This window comes from Nelumbo lutea, chromosome 7 (genome assembly GCF_056320005.1).
Source record: "Nelumbo lutea isolate HS-2025 chromosome 7, American lotus-T2T, whole genome shotgun sequence".
Lineage (NCBI taxonomy): Eukaryota > Viridiplantae > Streptophyta > Magnoliopsida > Proteales > Nelumbonaceae > Nelumbo > Nelumbo lutea.
In genome coordinates this window covers 3343486-3364118 of record NC_142690.1, presented here as the reverse complement: position 1 = coordinate 3364118, position 20633 = coordinate 3343486, and the positions used below count along the sequence as shown (strand labels likewise).

At 38.8% G+C, this 20633-nt stretch overlaps 1 protein-coding gene across 4 annotated transcripts; it reads left to right on the top strand.

The window, feature by feature from the left end:
• The first annotated feature begins 1973 nt into the window (after positions 1–1973).
• On the top strand, positions 1974–8311 carry LOC148844668 (protein NRT1/ PTR FAMILY 7.1-like). 4 transcript variants are annotated; one of them, XM_088952814.1, is made up of 6 exons: positions 1974–2832; positions 4945–4998; positions 5303–5447; positions 5583–5800; positions 6073–6617; positions 6978–8311. In XM_088952814.1, exons 2-6 carry the CDS (start codon positions 4957–4959, stop codon positions 7834–7836), a joined length of 1809 nt encoding a protein of 602 aa, XP_088808940.1. In that variant the 5' UTR covers positions 1974–2832; positions 4945–4956; the 3' UTR covers positions 7837–8311. The 4 variants fall into 4 exon arrangements, with proteins under 4 accessions (XP_088808940.1, XP_088808938.1, XP_088808937.1 ...); XM_088952812.1 differs by having other exon boundaries at positions 1975–2832; positions 5297–5447; XM_088952811.1 differs by lacking the exon at positions 1974–2832 and adding an exon at positions 4230–4529 and having other exon boundaries at positions 5297–5447.
• The last annotated feature ends 12322 nt before the right edge of the window (positions 8312–20633 follow it).

The window sequence follows — 20633 nt, the reverse complement described above, 5'->3', positions numbered from 1 at the left end:
AATAGGAAAAGAAATAAAACATAGAAAAACCTTTATAAATCTTTACAAACTTTGTATAAATTTCCCTGTTTTTTCCTTTCTTTTCCTACCTTTCCCTTCAAACCAAACACAGCTTAAAGGGTTATAATAGCATTTGTATAAGCTCCCATAAATTTGCAATGCAGTGTTTCCACATACTAACATTTGCCATTAAATTGCATCCGGATCAAATGGTTAAATCATTTGATAGATTATGTCAACTTTTTATGAAGACAATGTTTTAATGAGGGCCCACCATCGAATAACTATTGATCCTTAACACATGAGACAAGTGGCAAGAGTTAAGGAACTAGATCCATTTTTCTCGGGCAGGGGGTACATAAAAGAAAAAAAGATATTCAGAGGAGGACGAGCGTCATGGAGTACTGGTAAATCCAATTGGTTGAATGCATGGTTGGAACTTGGAACTTGGAAGAGACCCAAGCTGAGCTGTTAGGGGATTTCGGGTTAAAAACGGCGATTTTGCTCATAGATACGTAAAACCGAATTAAGGATGTTGGTGGTTGGTGGATGATATGTTTAAGTGGGAAAGTAACGGATTTGGATCATCTCAATTAATAAGGTTTCGTATTGGACCGGGTTTGGGTATTAAAAGTGGCACTGTTCAAGAAGTGGCGGCCGGGTTGGGTTTGGTTTCCCAATTCCAACTATTCCAACTAGTTGATTTGGATTGGGTTCGAATGGGTTACCCACTGGTGTGTTCATTCTTGATAGGTTGTCCTGCCCGAAGTGTATAATTTTGTCTCTAGTTAATCTGGTCTAGTTATTGAAGATCACCTTATTTTGTGCTTATGTTCTTGTTTCTCAGACGCAACAATAATCGTGAACGGTTAGCCGCCTTTAATTTTGAGTATGCCTTATTATTGTTTGAACTCCATTGAGTAATCCTTATGAAAGAAGAAGAGGAAGAGGTAGAGGAAGAAACAAGAAAAAGAAGCAATTATTTGCATATGTAGGAGATGATAAGTGTGTAGTGCTTGTTTACTGATTTTAATTGTGTTAGGATTATTAAAAGCAAGGTTCAAAATATGGATGTGTTCGATACGTCGGTAGGGGCATATCAGGCCATATCGATACTTATTTATTTATTTATTTTTAAATCGGTTCAAAGGGGGTTGGTTTAAGGTTCTTTCATCCCTTGAACCGGTCAGAACCCCGATACACTCTCTGTAGGGACGTATCGTAGAGCTCCCAAAATGATAGTATTGGTTCATATCGGCCAATACGTGTCAATACTTTGAAGTTTGCATCTATCCCTTTCCCACTTGAACGATACGATAGGTGCAATATTTATGACCAATAAACCGGTATCATGCATAGATATTTTTTCAAAAAATAAAAAACGATATCATATGTGTATTAAGTATTAACCAACTATCAAAATTCTCTTGTGGGTTTTGATTGGTTAAAATTCTTTTTTGTATCATATATTCCCCCATTGTAACTCAATCCACTATATTCTCTCTCTCTCTCTCTCAATCAATCAACCATGGACGCCACATATTTCAAGCAGCTGCACCATATTCATATTTGAACTTTATTGGAAGGGTGGGAAGGGGAATCACTCCTCATCCCCATTCCCGTGAAAATCCCTATCTTCATCCACACCTCTATTCAGAGTACAAATACAAATATGTACAGTATATATACAAATAAAATAATACAAAATATAAGATTTTACACTCTACATGTTGATATTTGTATTCCTTCCAATCTGTAATTTTTTTTTTATAATGTCAATCATTTCGCTTTTAGTTATTTTATTTTATTTTAAAAATTAAAAAAAAAACTAAAATTTACCATTCTAATAAAAAAATCCAAATACATTCAAACATATTCAATGGTATTTCTAAAAATATTTATGCATACGTACATATATATAAATATGCTTATCCACATACATATATAAGCAGAGATATCTACAGGATGGGGATTGGGGGCATGGGGATGAAAATTTCCCCTTCCCCATTCCGATGGGGAAAATCATCCCATGACCCATGCCCGCCCCGAAGTGGCGAAGCTCTCACAATGATCGGGGAAATGGGAAGATATTGCCATCGCTAAACTCTATTTCAGAAGGTTGGAGAGTCAAAATAGGAAGCTGAACCCAGCGGTAAAACAGCAGAGAGGATTGATGCTGTGGTTCCCACAGCGTCGGTGAAGACTAATAGACTATTGATCTCACCGAAGGATCAGCGTTGAAATCGACAAGGATCCGGCCGGCGGGTTGCAGGGATGATGTTTTTGTTAGCAACGGCCACCAATTTTTCTGAAGTTTCTTACTGTTTTATTTCACGTGCCTCAGGCCTTGTGTCAATTATATACTATTGCTACGTTGTAAACAGCTAGCCGAGACTGTTTTCCCCCCAAACAGTCGAACAGTCAAAAGTTTTCCCTGATCTACAGGAGAGTCAGGGAGTGCTTACATTCAGTTTCCTAATAAAAAGGAAACTAAATTGGTAGTGGGTACATTTAAATAGGCGGTTGGGAGAAATACGAAGAGGAGAGAGAGAGAGAGAGAGAGAGAGAGAGAGAGAGAGAGAGAGAAGAAGAAGCTCAGGTAGAAAATTGTAGTAGTATAGTCTTTGATCTTTGTAAGGGAAAGATCGGCACTTCTGGGCAAAATTTGTCCCACTTCTCATCCATAATCGTAAATGACAAAAGAGCTCACCAGTTCTTTTGGTTCTCTGGCGTCGCCACTCGTGTTTCTTGATAGTCGCTCGTCACCCTCGCCGGAATCCGGCGGAAACAGGGAGAACCTCACCTTGTCAGTTGCCAAGCCTTGTAAAAAGGGTAGGCCATCCTGTCTATACTAGTATTCTGTAATCGTTTATTCTTCAATTTTCCTTTTGCTTTCACTTTCTGATTTTGCCTTCCTTTTGGGTTTTACACCATGCATGTTGGTGTGTAATTGTTTACTAGTAGACCATGTTTTAAAAATAATTAAGTTTGGGACAGTGGTGAGATGGGAATCGATGAGGTGGGGTTGGTGATGGCAACCCTTCACTCCATCCAAGGGATCTCATCACATCCACCGGTTTAATCCAATCCACTAATCTTGATAATTTGATTAAAACTCCGACGATCTTAGGCTTCAACTTATACAACTCATACAATAACTAAGCTTTTAATTTGTTTTCAACTTTGGGCTGTGGGAAACAAAAACAATCCAAAAAAGTGTTTTGAGGGTGTGGTAAAAATTGCTTTTAGAAACATAAAAATCTAAAGCTAAAACACTTTTAAGCCTCAAAGCACAATGCCTGAAATGGGGGCCTTGTGCTTTTGGGCTTTAAAAGAAACATATCCTCAAGCTTAATTATCCAAACACAATAACCTTAAATCTATCAACAGTTTAAATATGGGGCATACATACAGTTTGATCCTAGTATCTCCAATATTTATACTTTAATTTGGTGTCCTGATAATTCACTGATCCCCTTCGAGAAAATATAGAATAATATTGTGTGAAATTATAACTGAACCCAGTGGTTTAAGAGACAGGCCATGTGTGCAGCTGGGATTGTTGACAGTGCAACAACTTAGATAAAGTATATGAATTTTGATTATTTGATTAATTTATTGTAATTAGGATGTTCTTAGGGAAATTAGTACAATTTATCAATCTAAGATATGAAGAAAATATAATTTTTTACCTGCAATTTTATCAAGTAATGCTATAGTTTTGCTCATCAAAAAAAAAAAAAAAAAGAAAGAAAACCTTTCAAACATCTGTAGTTAAATCATGAATGATCAAATAAAAGAAAACACTTCTTCACCTTATAATAAATAACATATTTGTTTGGGGCCATAGTGATAATTTTACATGAACAAAAAAATAGGTCTTCCAAATATGACAGTAAATTAAATATTTAGCAAAAAAAATGTGGCAGTGAAATATAAAACAAAATATGACAAGATAGCAAATGACTTCTGAAAATTGGTACCAATATCCTTGAGTAAAGGATTTCATCTTGGAAAAACTTTCTTTTCAAAGAAAAAGGAAAGAAACTGAAAAAGACTAAATAGCAAAAGTTATTTGGATATATTCTGAGGTCACTGTTTTCCTATGCTCTTTGTGCATGGTGACGCGATTAATTATAAGAATTACAGACAAATATAGAGCAGAACCAGTGGAAACAGAAAGTTTCCAGAAACATATGAGTTAAAAAGGGCGAAAACAAATCAACGATAAGATTTTGTCTTTGATGGAGGCATTTGAACAGAAAACCTCCACTGGCTCAAGAGAAATAATCAACAGAAGAAGCGACCCAGTTAGTGGCGGATATTCTTCCAGACTACATTCTCCTTCTCGAGCGTCCACCACTACTATTTCCTTTATTTCTCCCTGCAAAGTTTGCTTTTATTGCAAACGAAAATTAAATTCCTGAAAACGACATTCATCGTCCCTTTATTTCCCTATATATTTACCTCTCTTACACCCTTCTCTCCTCACTTCTCTTCTTCATCTCTCTCTATCTTCCTCTCTCAGTGTAAGTTTTCTTCCCTTGGTTGAGTTGTTCTTACTTCTTCATTCCCTTTAATACTCTTCTATCTATATCATCATTTCTTTTCACCATTTTTAAGTAGAAATCCACCAATACCTGTCTGGTTTCTCAATTTTAATGCTCCACTCATATATAAACACTTCGACGCATCTGAAATCTGCTTTCAGATACTAGTCTTCTCGTCCTTTTTTGACTTTTTTTTTTCTTTTTTGCCACCTCTACGTCCATGACCAACTCAGTACGTTAAGTTAGAACAGAGGAAGAGAATCATTTGCAACATCTTCTTTTACGTACCCTTGAGCCTTCAAAGTTTTTACGCCTGCTGCTTTCACCCCTGCATGAAGGGCTGTATTTAGTGTTTCAATCCATCTAACAGAGATTTTCTCTTGTATTTTCGTAGAAGAAGTGAAAAATGGCAGCTCTGGAGATCAGCAACAAAGATATCTCGCTCAAGGTTGGGACTTTGGAGTTTGACTATGTTTTTGGTCCAGCTGAGCCGTATGAGAGTGGTCTGGCTGAGATTTCATTGACTGCCACCTAAGCAAGGGCAATCTTGTGCCTACGTGGCACCTGGCAAAGCTAAGAATCTGTGGGTGGACCAACCCTTGTATGGCGCAGCTAGATTATTGCCCACTAAAGCGATGCATCTGGGCTTTCCCGTCCATGACATTCAAATTAATCTATTCCTTGAGAATTAATTTCTGCTTCCCTTTTGATTTTTGACCATTATTAGATATTTTTGTGCATTGAAGAAACAGGTGATAGTAGAAAATGGCTTTGGAGAATCAGCAGTGAACACAGACTTAACTCAGAACGAACAGAAGAAGGGCCCCGTCGATGAAAATGGAAGCCTTGTAATCAAAAGCAATTCTGGAGGGTGGAAGCCTGCATTTCTGTTACTGGGTAATCACTAATCAGGCCGGAGTTTTATGTTTATATATACAGAAAATTTATGGGTTACGTTGTTTTCGAGTTAATAATCCTTTAGATTAAACAATTAATATTCTACAATTCTCTCGAATGGGTGCATGCATGCAGCAAACCAAGGTCTGGCAACGCTTGCTTTCTTTGGCGTGGGTGTAAACTTAGTTTTGTTCTTGACAAGGGTTCTTCAGCAAGACAATGCCGATGCCGCGAACAATGTTAGCAAGTGGACTGGAACGGTTTACATGTGTTCTTTGATCGGCGCGTTCCTCAGCGATTCATACTGGGGCAGATACTTAACCTGTGCAATCTTTCAGTTGATATTTGTGCTGGTATATTTATCTTCTCTATTTCTAGCTTGTTACTACTAGCTAGTACTCGAAATAATCTCCTGGTGCATGTAATTCATTGATTAATCGGATTTAATTTGTTAACACCCAAATCGTAAGAAAAGTTTGAATGGGACAGATTGGTTGCATATAAGAAAAGGAACAATCGTATCAGAAAGATGTAATTGTAAGAAAGGACGACTGGTGTTAGCTAGACCATACATATATATATACATATATATATATTCATTAATTTGCCATTACTTGTTTAACAGGGACTGGTACTGCTATCACTATCGTCTTGGCTGTTCCTGATCAAACCAGAAGGTTGTGGAGATGGAGCAATTGATTGCAGGCCAGCATCTTCGGCTGGCGTCGCCATCTTCTATTTATCAATTTACCTGGTTGCCTTTGGATACGGTGGTCACCAACCCACGATAGCCACTCTGGGATCCGACCAGATCGACGAGCACGCAAAAGCAGCCTTCTTTTGCTATTTTTACTTCGCTTTGAACGTGGGTTCTTTGTTCTCCAACACCATCTTAGTCTACTTCGAGGACTCAGGCAAATGGACGCTGGGGTTCTTAGCGTCCGCAGGCTCTGCAGTTCTAGCCCTAATCCTCTTCTTGATTGGAACACCCGAGTATAGGTTTTTTAAGCCATGTGGCAACCCATTGCCACGTGTTGCCCAGGTATTTGTTGCAGCTTTCAGGAAATGGGATGTAACTGTCCCTTCAGATTCTGAGAAATTGTATGAGTTGGAAGGTTCAGAATCTGCAATTAAAGGGAGCAGAAAGATCATGCACAGTAATGAATTCGGGTAAGTAATATCTTAAAGACCAAACTCCAAAGATTAATGGTTGATGAACACAAATGTATAACTTATTCCACAGTTGATTTAATATTTTAACCAACCCCAAGCTTGATTGAACTGGCCGGTTTGGTTCTCTGGGTGGTTTGATGACTTGATGTCCATGAGTCCATGACCATGTGGTTAAGACTTAAAAATCCGAGCTAGCTTGTCACTATCTTACAACACCAACATGGTTCACCTAATTGGTATGGCTTGTGGCCCATTTAATTTGTGTTTTCGTACTACAACCACCTAGGTCAATTGGTGAGTGATTTTATTATATATGAATTGATTATTCTTTTGTCTATATCCTTTGAATCTGTTCAGGTTCTTGGACAAGGCAGCAACCAAGACCCAGAATGATTTGCATGGAACTAACGACCCATGGAGGCTCTGCACAGTGACTCAGGTAGAAGAGGCCAAATGCGTCCTTAAGATGCTGCCTATATGGCTCTGCACCATCATATATTCCGTCGTCTTCACCCAGATGGCTTCGCTCTTTGTTGAGCAAGGAGCTGTTATGAATTCCAGCACCGGCGACTTTCGGCTTCCCGCAGCAAGCATGTCTGCTTTCGACATCTGCAGCGTTCTAGTTTTCACCGGCATATACCGTCAAATCCTCGTGCCCGTCGCTGGCAGACTAACAGGCAATTCCAAAGGTCTGTCTGAGCTCCAACGAATGGGTGTAGGACTCATAATCGGAATGCTAGCCATGGTGGCTGCCGGAATCACCGAGATCGAAAGACTTAGAAGGGTTATTCCTGGATACGAGTCAAGTTCGCTAAGCATATTTTGGCAGATACCACAGTACACTCTGGTAGGAGCCTCGGAGGTGTTCATGTATGTGGGTCAGTTGGAATTCTTCAATGGACAAGCCCCAGATGGAATTAAGAGCTTCGGGAGCTCACTTTGCATGGCTTCCATCTCCCTCGGAAACTATGTCAGTAGCTTGTTGGTTAACATGGTGATGGGGATTACAGCCAGGAATAACAAGCCGGGATGGATCCCTGGGAACCTCAATTCCGGTCATATGGACAGGTTCTACTTTCTCCTTGCTGGGCTAACAGTAATTGATTTCGGGATATACTTGTATTGTGCTAAGTGGTATAAGTGCATCAAGCTTGAGGGCGATGTGGAAGCCATTGAGGTGGAAGGACAAGCAGATGATGTGCTTCGAAAAGTCTAACCAGACTTTGAGTCTTGAGTGTTACAGATGGGAAAATGACTGTTTATATATTTATAATTGGCAAGCCATTTCAACTCTCCTATCTTTGGATTTCTTTTCTGGAATAGTCCAAAGAATGGTACAAATTAGTAGCTGACCAAGGAGATACCTCAGTGGTGAATCATGATCACCTGGTGATGTTCATTTGTTTTGATATTGCATATAGAAAGACAGCCATTTCCCTTCTTGGCACTCAAGAAATTGATGAATACCTGTCCATATGTATTTATTAGTCATAAAGAGAGAAGCATGACCTTTCAGAATAGATTTGTAAGGAATGATTGCTTCTTCTGTTTTAAGGCAGGGGAGTTGATTTAGGGCCAGTATAGGATTTGGCTACATCTTATGTTAATGCTTTGTAAGGTCTGAAATAGACCTAATTGGATTGTACTCTGTAACTTTGAGTGTTGAAAATTGGAACTGTGTTCTCCATTAATTCTACCATTTACGATTTTTAATTAAAAAATTTACCATTTTTAATTTTTATCCATATATTTTATTATTAAAAAGGGAAATTATATATGTCTAATAATAGTTTTGACAAATTTCCGCCCAAATGAAAAAATTACTAATTATCATGTATGGGTATCACTTAAAAACTTAGTTGCCCACCAGATGGATGATACCCATAGGAAAATCCATTTTAATGAAGCCCATAGTTACCAGTAGCTAGGCAAATGTGGATAAGTTGATCAACTTTTCAAAAACACCAACATGCCCATGAAGTCTATTCCAACCATCGAAATTGAGGACAGTACCGTGGTATCCCCGCAGAGTGATTAGATGGATGCACAAAAGCCTCTCTCATGTTGACTCAACCCAAGGCCCAACTGATGAACTCGAACCCAGGTATAGCGCTACATAGTTCAACCCACTTGAACCCGATTAATGGTGCGCGTAGTGAAATTTTGACAAGTTTGACACGATAGTAATGAGCAAATCAAAGCCACTTCAGATGCATTTGCTATCTCATCAGTTTCCAAATGGATTGTCATAAGTTGTCGGGCCCGGGTGGGGTTGAGATGCTTATTGAGCGGGTTTAAACCCTCAAGGCCCAACTTAAACTCAAATTCCTAGCCCAATTTATGACCAAGAGAGCACACATCTAGGCTCTAGTTAAGGATGATGATTTGTTTGATACATCCAATCTTTTATACTTAAACTAAGGTAGTGAAAAAACGGGCAAATTTATTAAACTATTCATAAGGTTTAGGAAATTGATTATACCCTACTGTTTCAGTATTATCTTAAAGTATATCTATTATTTCTAACAATTGATTAAATCTTTCTCATCATCATGTCCGTTAACAAAAAGATCAAAAAAACTATTTTGCCCATCATGCAGAAAACTCAGATTCCTTGTTCAAAGAAAGACAAGGAAGATGGACAGACCTTAAAATCTCATGGGTCTTTTATGAAAGATAGGGCAGAGTGCTAAGGCCCATAGAGGGCTGGTGATCAAAAGAAAATTTTTATGAAAAATCTTTCATTAATTAATTAATACTGGCTGATAGTTGCATCCCCATCTCCTCTTGTCTTGCTCTTCGCCATTAATAATGGCTGACACCGTCACCACATGCATCGCCAACCCTACCCCTTGTCGTGGCCATTGGCCACATCCAGGGCATTCCACTTTCTTACCCTCTTCCTCTGCTTCACCACTACATCCGACAACAGAATCCTCCCAAATTTATCCTCAGCCGCCGACACTGCTACTGCAACCAATAATGGCCTCGTTCCTCTGTGTCTCTGGAGGTGGCTGATAATGTTGGAGACGAAGAGGGCCCTCCTCCTGCTTCCCACATTCTCCCCTCCTGATACTTTGAAGGCACGGAAACGTAGAGCCCCACCAGAAGCACATAATGAAGATGGTCTGGGCAGTGCAGTTGGAGGGACGGAGGGAGAAGAAAGATTGAATCTAGCATTGGATAATGCTGCTAACAGAGCTATAACGGATTCAAGCAGGATTCATGGCTAGGAGGCTATGAACGGTTGAAGCTTTACTCATTACAACTAAACAAAACTTGCATTTTTAAATGCTTTTTCTTCTTTTTTCTTTCAGAGGTTAAAGAAGGTAATGTGGAGAGGAGTGACTAGAAAGTGGGCCATGATGCATAAAAAACTTAGAAAACTAGAGAGAGAAAGGAGGATGATGGAAGGCTAGTCGTCGCTACTGGTTTGAGTAAAGAAGACAGTGATCTTCACCAAAAAGGTATTTTGGGTATAATTCAAAATTAAATCAAACACATGAAATCACGTAAAAAGGTCTGTGACAGACACTTAACGGAAAGGGAGCTGTGTGACAATTGTCAGAAACAGTAGGAGTCCTTTAAGACAATACTAGAAGAGTAAGGGTACAGTTAGTCAAGTTCCTAAACCTTAAGGGTAGTTTAAGAAAATTGCCCTAAAAAACAGTTTACTTAATTGTACTCTTGGCTTTATTGTTTTGTTTTTTTTTTTTTTTTTGAGAGAGAGAATCCATTTACCTCTTTAACCTATAATGTTAGAGGTATTTGTTTCGGTGGAACAAATCAAATGTTGAAAAGGCACAACAGCTGGAGGAACACCAAAATGCACATATAGAACTACATCTAAGGCTATGTTTGGTTTGAATGAAAAGGTAGGGAAGGGAAGGGAAAGTCAGAAAAACCTATACAAGGTTTGTGAAAGTTTCCCTATCTTTTCCTACATTTTCCTTCAAACCAAACACAGCCTAAAACCCCAATATACTCGAGCTCTCACTCACAATGCTTTCTTTCTATCTTCTTGCATATATAATCCAAAGATATATAGCCTAAAACCCCATAAACTCCATCTCCCATCACAGCCTACTATGAAATTTAGTTTTTTGGTTTTTTTGTCCACAAATGCAAACCAGAAAATTAAAAAAAAAAAAAAAGGGCCACAACAAAGAATTCAAAGCACAAATCAACAGTCTCCAAGAGGGAGACAAATTTTGTTTGCTTGCATTCAACAAAAGGCTATGGATAGCAAATTAACAACAGAAAGAATTTAATTAAGTTGATCATAGCAGTGTGCCATCACAGTGATAGCATCACCATGTGCAAGTTGGGAACACATGACCCAGCTCAACTTTTGCCTCTTTTAGTAGTTTGAACTTTGAAGTGCACCGGGATTTGCATCAAATAAGAAGGGATGGGATGGGATGATACACACAAATCCTTCCACTTTGAATTACCAATCTTCTTGTTCTTGAACGAAACATGGACGACACATAAAATTAATGGATGATGTTGAGCAACCAGGGCATCCCTCTCCCCCGCATATATGGGATCTATGTTCTGATTCTACATCAGAGAATATCTCATCATCGTCAACCCATCCCTCTCTAAAAGGTTGGAACAGTGTCCACTTTTGCGTACTTTAAGCTTATGGCCTTAATCCAAGTGGGAGCTCAAAGGTGACCGCAACCCAGTTGGCGTCAAGTCCTAATCAGTGTATTCCATGCACGTCACATGTAACATCTAGGCCAACATATTCTCAAGTCTCTAATACAAACTGGCCGGATTCAAACATTTTAATCTCTCTCTCTCTGTTAATCATGAGCAATACATCACTTCACTTGTGCATATGATTTCTATCCTGCTACGTAGGTTATCTATGCATTATGCACCAATTTGCAATCTCTACAATTTATTCTAGGTTTATCTTTCATTAATTAATTGATGTCTTTATCCATGCACCTTGTAATTAATCATGTTCAATGCACTTGGCATTCAAAACAAAGTTGCACAATAATTCCCAGTTTCCCACTCTACTTGGTATAGACAATAAACACTATTCAAGCCAAATTATAAGAGAATATGAGGTCTATGGTTTTTGTCTGGGGTGTTAATACTTGTTGTCCGGGGTCATCTAGTGGTGTTAAATATTGATCCCGGAACTCAAAAGAGAGTGGTCTTAAGTTTTGCCACTTAAATCTATATTTCTCACATTTCGATATAGGCATCACTATTATTTTGGCATTTTGATTCATTTTTACTCGGACTGAGTTTGGAAAGAGTGCAAATGTAAATATGTACTATACAAATACATACAAAATAATGCAAAATATAAAGTTTTGCACTCTACATATTTACATTTATACCCCTTTCAAACTGAGCCTATGGGAAAAAAAAAAAAAAAAAAAGCTAAATGATCTTATCAGCATTAGGGATGTTCTTGTAACGCATGGCATTCGGTTATAATTTCTCAACATTTGAAAAATGCACTGAACAAGAGGCCTACCCAAATGAACTATTTTGTGACAACGTGGGCCATGAATAATTTAGCATATTGCAACCAAGATGCTTGTGAGTTTTTCAATCCCAGGATTAAGGGGGTGTTCTTTTTTTGGATTTTGAGAGGGGGAAAGTTGGTCAACAGGATTTTGATTCCCAATGACCAAGAATTCCATGTTCATTTTTCACATTTATGTAGGGACCAGAGAAAGTTTATGTGGGTAAATAACTTCCCCACCTAGGGAAAAGTTGCCAACACTGGAATAGAACAAAAAAGACCCTTTTTAATAATAGATTTTTATGTTTAAAATGGTTATTGCCTAATTTACACGGGAAATAAAAGAACATGGGTAAATGTACTTACCCAAATAAATCTTTAGTAGGAAACACTTATTCGGGTAAATTCCTCACCAAAAAGCAAAAAGAGCCTAAGTAATCCTGTTATCTTAATTTTTTTTAATCTTTTAATGGGTTGGGAGTGCTTTAGGGTGAGAGTTCTGTATTTTGGATTTAGGGTAAGGCCCTAATTTATTTTCTTCATAAAATTTGAAGATGAACACCCCTCCACGTAGATTAAAGTTTGGGATTAAAAATAAAAAGATTGCAACCACCTTGATATATTTTATATTCATTGAATCTGCTCAGATTCTTGGAAAATGGTGGCAACAATGGCGGAGAATGATATATTTCTGTGGACCAAAAGGACCCAAGAACGTAAATCAAAGTAGAATACATACTTTTCTAGCTTGGCACTAGTTATCATCAATGTTAGGCGCAGCCCAAGTCTGAAGTTGGTTGACTTCTGATCAATTAAATCGGGAATAATGAAAAGACTTCAGCGTAGCTCCTTCCAATTAGTACAATTTGATTTTCCAACAGTGGCACTTGTAATACTGACGTCTGACGACCAAATATATATCTTCCGGTTGCTGTAGAGGATTAAAGTAAGACCCGACCTTGCCAAGTGCCCAAGTCTTCTTGGTTGGGTAAGCCGTAGGCTGGTGTTTCCTTGTTTTCTTTAGTCTTATTGTTTCTGGTCGGTTTTGTTTGTTTGTTTTTTTTTTTTTTTCTGGAGAGAGAATAAAACTGTTAAACACGTCATTTGTTCATTTTGTTGTCCAAGCATACTGCTTAGTCATCAAGGGCTGGCGAACAGTGAGCTTTAGATTCTTGGACCCAAGCCCAATCAAAGCTTCAAAACTACATGATGGTTGGGTGGAATCATCAAGAGTCACCTAGCCCAAATTGCAGCTCAGGTGGCTTGTTAATTTTTCATCAGCTGCATCATTACAACATTACAAGTAGATGACTGCCTCGTGGTTTGTTTTTATGGTAACCTCTAACAACCGATCCAGAGAGCAAACCATTTTGCTTTGCAGTTGACGGTTCAACAGTATGGTCATCAGGTTACTTTGAATGGTTCAAACCTGTGAGTTATACAGATTACAGAATTGGATCTTAAAGGTGAAGATACCCCCCTCCCCTCCCCCCAACATGAATCCTATTTTGTCATTTTATTCTGTTGAATGTCATATTCATTGTTAAATTATAGGTGGTTAAATCACTTTTTATCACTTCATGTCAATTACAGTAAGCCAAAGATTACAATACTCAAGCCTAATAACTTGAGTTGTTTGATTCACTTTGCCTCTACTATAATTAATTAAATTTTAACACAATCTATGAGTGGGCCTATACTTGTTCATGTTCCAAGTCTGATAGGCTTTCACATAAAGGGCAGGCATGTTAGAGAATAAAAACCTGTTCAGATTCCTCAGTTAAGAACTTAAATTTTTAGGTTGAATGGTTCATTGACAGTTTGTTAAAATAATTAAGCAATCAAATTGTTTGAAACCAGTACAGCCCAATTGTATCATAAAAAGAAAAAAAATAGTGTTGATGTCCTTTCCTCACTGGCATTGTTGACACGGAACAAGCTAAAGGGAGAAAAAAAAATCCATTAATTCATTTATAAGAGACAAAGTATGATGGAGAAATTCCTCTCCATCATCCATCTCTTTTGTTCTCTATCCCTCCCTTTCTCAAGAGGTTGTAAGATTGAATTCTTAAGCATTAAATGCACCCCCCAAAAAAAAATCAGGCATAGGTCTGCGTGAGGAATTGAACAATATCTAGAGCTTTATGTGTAATACATTACTTTTGGAACATTAATAGTTAATACTTGATACAAACTAAGGTTGTACAAACAATTCAGTCAAGAAAAGCGTACGTCTGATCATCCTTCCACCAGTTTCCTCCGCCACCTGCAACGCAGTACTTAATTAGTTCATGCGAAACAATCGTAGTCCGAATTTCAGCCATGTATCCGTTGATCATGGGTTGGTGGAGCCATTTAATTTTTAGTTAATCCATGGAAGACAAATCTATCTCTTTCTCTCTCTCATATTTCCTTCAATCTATACCAAGTTAGAGGGCCAACGAGTGTTGAAATTCTTGGCTGCTGTTAAGTCTTAATCCTGATTCATGGATGGTACCATCTAGGCCTACAGTTCCCGGGTCCACCATATGGACATATAAATGGCTCAACTACATTACTTTCTGATCAACATTGACAGATATATTATAATAAGCTTTAATTTCTTGGCCCATACGAGAGAAAGACATATAACAAAAATAAGCTTAAAATACCATTGTTGGGACTAGACATGCATGACTGGATGGAAACAATAATCTTTTGGCCATGCTAGACATGATTCTGGCTAATTGTAGGAACTAGGGAGACCTAGCTAATTTTTCTTTATTCATTTAATTTTGGGATATGTTTAACTTGGCCAGATTCTTGAAAGGATGCATGGACTGAATGAATGGCCCTACTTAAGTTTTGCTTTTTTCTGATTTAAAAATGAACGAAACGATAATATATAACAAGAGAAAGAAGATTCATTAATAAAACAACAATAGCAATAAGTCAATAACCACAGACACAACGAATCCCTGACATGGTTGAAAATAAAATTCGTAATAAATTAATAAGAAAAACTGATATATACAAACATGCATGGAGTTGTTCGTCTTTGAGATCTAGATGAATTAAGTTAATTAGTCGATCTCAACACCTGTAACCCCCATGAATTAAGCTAATTAAGTTAATTAGTCGCTCCACATTTGTGCAAATCCACGTTATAACTCAAGGAGATGTTTGTATATATAATGATATAAATGCTTAATTAGCAACCCCGGCCCGGCCCTTTTGGAACTAAACTTGGATAGCTTCAACCCTAAGAAAAGGAGATACGACCTTATTTTAATTCTGCAATGAAAAGATGGCACTTCATCAAAAGTAGAACTTGCAATAAATAAACTTTTAAAAATGAATACAGGTAAGATTGAGCCGAAAGGCTTTTAAACACTAATAAAGCTTAGGTAGTTCTACTTTGGGATGGGATGGTTTTCACGCTTTAGCTTCTGGTTATTTCAATTCCCTCCTACCCATTACCAGGTGCATGCAAAGGTAATAAAGTTATTGTTCATAGTCAAGCTGAGAGATCAACTTATGGTGGCTCAGTTCCTAAGTTTTTTTGCGGGGGCATATGGGTCCAGATGAACTTAGAAACAAAGAGAGCCAAGTAGATTATCAAGAGTGAACACAACAAGGTTTATACACATGGGCACATATGGGATTCACACCTTATGCATACAGAACACTGAGACCGGATCTGCTCCTCAAACAGGCGCCTCACATATACATTCTACCATGTATTGGGAACATCTCCTGTATTTATTATTCATAAGAAATATTTCTAATACACGGGATACTCTTAGAATAAGCAACCATGGGCCTATCCCCTTAATACATTTTTTACTTGATTTAGATGGTCATGTGACTATTTATAGATGGCAATACAAAAGGTTGGTTAAGTAAATCGGTTGCAAACAATAAGGGGAGTTTTTGTATATGACTCATAATTAAATTCGATCATAATATATAACAACGTATGTGAGGAGCAAGAGGAAAAGAAAGTCTATGTGAGAATTGATGTTAGAGGCATTTTGTACGTTGCCAAATTACAGACTTCTTGGGCAAGAGGTTATGTTAAAATCAGTCATTGCAGCCCTTCCTGATTATCCAATGTCTTGTTTCCTCATACCAAAACAAATCTGTTCAGAAATGGTTAAAGCCGAAAAGAGATTTTAGTGAGGTTCTTCTACACCATGGTTTTCAAAACCAGATTAGATCGGACAGTCGGATTAGAAAAATCGAGAATCGGTCAGGTGATTAGTTCCGTTTTTCTAAAACCTGGATTTTCCCTCAAAACCGTTGATTTTGGTCAGTAAACCGCTGAATTGGGCGGTTAATCATTCAAATGGTTTTGACTTTTTTTTATGTTCTTGTCAGAATGGGCCATACATTCGATTCAAATGATCGAACCGTTCGACCCAATAACCAGATCCCTGACCGGTTTAGTCACTAAGCCGGTTTTAAAAACCATATTCTACACAAGAAAAAAAAAATAGCCTGACTAAAATAGGACACAATAAGTATAAGCAAAAATGATGGGGGACTCGGATTTAGAGACCCCTTTTGCTTCAACTTAACACTCCTAGCAAAACAAGTTTGGAGATTCTCTACCAAGGAAAACAATCTATGGGCTAATTAAAGTTATCAAGGCCAAATATTTAAGAGGGAAAAACTTCCTACCTGTCTCCAAGTTTGGAGACTCTCTACGAAGGTTAGCAGAGCATCTTGGCATGAAAAGAAATATAAGGGGCATGTTCGGAAATAAATTCAGGGTCAAAGGTCAAGATTTAAGGGTCTCCCCTTGGTTGAAAAACTGTCTAAACTTCAGGGCTGGGACCAATACCTCAATCAAGTGAAATTTGTTGGGTCAAGGACCTAATAGATCCAAACACCAGATCTATTAGTGAGAGACAACTAATAGTGAGAGACAACTTCAAGAGGAAGTAGCAAATCAAAGGGAGAGTAGCAAATCAAAGGCTAAGCATCAACCTGGCCTTTTGGGGAGTGGGAAGACAGATTGATTTGGAAAGTGTCCTCCACAGGGAAGTTCTCTATAAAACCTGTCTATTTTCTAGCACAAAGAAAAAAAAAATCATGGATCAAGGTAAACCAAGTCACTACAACAAAACCCAAACTCGGAGTCCTAGTACCAAAGTGTGGAAAGAAATATGGAAACTGATGTAACCGTTTTCGGCCACGTACCAATGTTTTGTGATGTAAAATTTTTTGGCTAAGTACCTCGTTATTTGACCCGGTGGTGGCGTGCCTTAATGATGGGCTACTTAATAGTGAACTGCCTACTGGCGAACTGCACGGTGGAGAACTGCCTGGGGGCGAACTGCCTGGTGGCGAACTGCCCGGTGGCGAACTGTCTGGTGGCGAACTGCTTGGTGGCAAACTGCCTGGTGGCGAACTGCTTGGTGGCGAACTGCCCGGTGCCCGGTGGCGAACTGCTCGGTGGTGAACTGCCTGGTGGCAAACTGCCCGATGGTGAGCTGCTCGGTGGCGAGCTGCTCGGTGGCGAACTGCCTGTTGGCGAACTGTCTGGTGGCAGACTGCCTACTAGGCGGCCGATGACTTAGAGAATGCTGGAGCTCCCTGGTGCGGCGCAATCCGACTGCCCTCAGCATGAGGTGGTCTTCTTTCCTTTGTAGGCTGCGGGAGCTGAGGGACCTGCGAGAACTCCATCTTTTCCTCCTCTTTGTAGGCGACGGGAGCTGAAGGACCTGCGAGAACTGAATCAAAGGTCCCGGGGGTATTTTCCCGATGGGGGCTCTCCGACGCTTAAGTTAGCACTCTTATTGTAGAGAGCTTTGAAGATAATATGAGAGAGCTAGAGAGTAGGGGTTACTTCCCTTTTTTCATTCCCCTCCCCTTTGGGGGGTGAGGTCTTTATATACCGGAGTCCTCGTGGGTTAGGTGGGTGAAATGCCTCCAAACGGTAAGACTCGTCACATCCTGTCAGAATCGGGGTACGGTGGTGAACTCCTCGAGGTCGTCAGGATGGCTTTTGTGTCAGGCGGCCAGGTCGGCGCCTGGACCGGGTTGTCAGAGGGGTGCCTGCGTCAGTCGGCGGGTCAGTGTCTAAGCCAGGTCGTCAGGTTGGCGCCTGTGTCAGTCGGCGGGTCAGTGTCTAGACCAGATCGTCAAGCTGGTGCCTGTGTTAGTCGGCGGGTCAATGTTTAGGCCATGTTCGTCGATGGGCGCCTTGGCCGGATCATGCGCTAGGCTGGTCCAGGTCGGCCAGGTCGGCCAGGACACACGCCGCATGCAGCTCGCGCAGGCTGTGCGCAGTTCGCGCATGCCGCGCGCGCTGCGTAGGTCGCGCAGGCGCACGTCAGGCCGTGCGCAGGTCGCGCCAGGCCGGCCAGACTGGTGCCCGGGTGGGTCACCAACTTCGTAAGTTTGTTGGCTTGGTGTTTTCCTAGTTGACACGTGGAAGGAGAGGAGGATGGTGCTATTCTGATTTGATTATCAATGGAACTTTATTTACCAAAAAAAAAAAAAACTTCTTTGTGGTGGGCTTAAGGAATAGCCCATAAAACATGTATGTTGCTTTAGTACTTGTTTCCAAATACAATGAACTCCGACCCCTTTACTTATTTATTTATTGTTTTGGAATATTTGCAATAGATCCAAAAACCATATTTCAAATAAAAAATTGCTAGTCATCATAACACCATAACCAAGGATCAAAATATTGGTTTTGGGTATTGTATTGGACAATTTGAATACATGTATGGATATGCTTTGGAAACACATTTAATATAGATAAAAAATATAAAAATGCTTTGATATTTTAAGAAAATGCATACAAATCATATAAATGCATTAATAACACTGAATCTAAGGTTACATAATCTATGAGTAAGGTATAAATACAGGAGAATTGCATAGTTTAAAAAGTCATATAAAGAAAAAACATTACTATCAACAATATTGAAACTCTATATATAACATGCACACATCATACAATAATTATCATTATATTTCAATTTCTATAATTATAGTTTTTAAATTTTATATATTTAGAATTTTTATATAAATAATTACTCTATTTTTCAAATAATAAATACATTTTTATTTTAACATATAATTGTTTTATGCAAGGCTTAAAGTATCGATACGATTATTAAAATTTAGAAAAATGTTATTTATTTAATAGATTTATATAAATAATAACTCCATTTTTAAATAATAAATATGTTTTAATTTCTAACATATAGTCCTAAAATAAAAAGTATACATCATCTAAGGTGAATAAATTTATTGGGAAATTAAAATTAAAATTATTTATTTTATTTTTTATAGTTATAATTTTTAATTTTTATTAGAATTCAAAAACAATATACAATTTTATTAAACTAGGCATCGTATCCAATATAGAGGCATGTAATAATGATATGATATCCTAGTATCAAAATTATGGTATCTATAGTTTTTTTATTAATCGCTATCTGACACCCCCTTAGCGGTCATTGCTCTTTTAAGTGAACAATACAACATCACATCAACCGCACGACAGTTCATCCAGCACAACAATTGGGGCGAGTCTGCGTTCTACGAACCCATGGGTTCGCGGGATGCGTGAACCCACCAATGACAGACGAGCACATCATATGGGCAAAAACATGCTAACGTTAACGGGCCTTCGACCGTTAACTTAGTGTGCAGTTGAACCAGACACAAAATGACAACAAGTGATTTAAAATTCCTCGGTTTGAACCCCCCTCCCATTTTCTGTTTCTCCTCGACCAAACCCTACCCCACATACCAGCGAGAACACCACACCAGCATCCGTCCATTCAAAAGCCATCGACCATCGGTGGCGAGAACTTCGGCGACACCTTCTTCTTCTTCTTCTTATTACAAAGGTCTTCCTAGCTTTCTTTTTCCAATAAACCGAAGGTGACTCAAATCTCAGCTCACACTAGCGGTCATTCTTTACGCGAATGAAGGTGTGTTGTACAATGACAATAAAGAAGAAAAAATACCCGCAAAAAATCCTCAAATTCAATTTCAGAGTAGCTAAAAATTTCAATAACAAAGAAGAGATCGATTGAGATGAAATTTGCGGGTGGACAAATAAGCTGGAATAGAAACCATCCATCCCAGTCTAGACTTTTTCCGTGGTGGCTGTTGCATTTCCAGCAGTCGCAATTTCAAATCTTTTACCAAGTGAACAGCTTTTCTTCTCCTAGAATTCTGCTTGAATTCAAACGTCTCCTTCCCTGTTGTGTGTTCTCCGGTGAGAAGATGGCGTTATTAGCTCCTGCTGCAGATATCAATAGAGAACCCAACCAAAGCCCGACGTCACCACCGCCTCCACCACCAGTAAAACATGAGAGAACGATGATCAGAAAACTTAAAACACTAACTGAGAGTGGTGAAGTAGAATAACTACAAAGAAAAGGGTACGACCCCAACTAGAAACCTTAATAAAACAATAACTGAGATCTTGGAAGATGAAGCAGGGGAGAATCGTGTGAAAAACCATCAAAACCCTAATTGCAAACCCTGCAAAGAAAAAGTAACAC

Excerpts from the sequence above, each read along its gene's own strand:
- LOC148844668 (XM_088952812.1), top strand. The coding sequence starts at position 4,957 with ATGGCAGCTCTGGAGATCAGCAACAAAGATATCTCGCTCAAG. Across the intron at positions 5,801-6,072 it reads TTCAGTTGATATTTGTGCTG|GGACTGGTACTGCTATCACT; the intron begins GTATATTTATCT and ends CTTGTTTAACAG. Across the intron at positions 6,618-6,977 it reads ATGCACAGTAATGAATTCGG|GTTCTTGGACAAGGCAGCAA; the intron begins GTAAGTAATATC and ends GAATCTGTTCAG.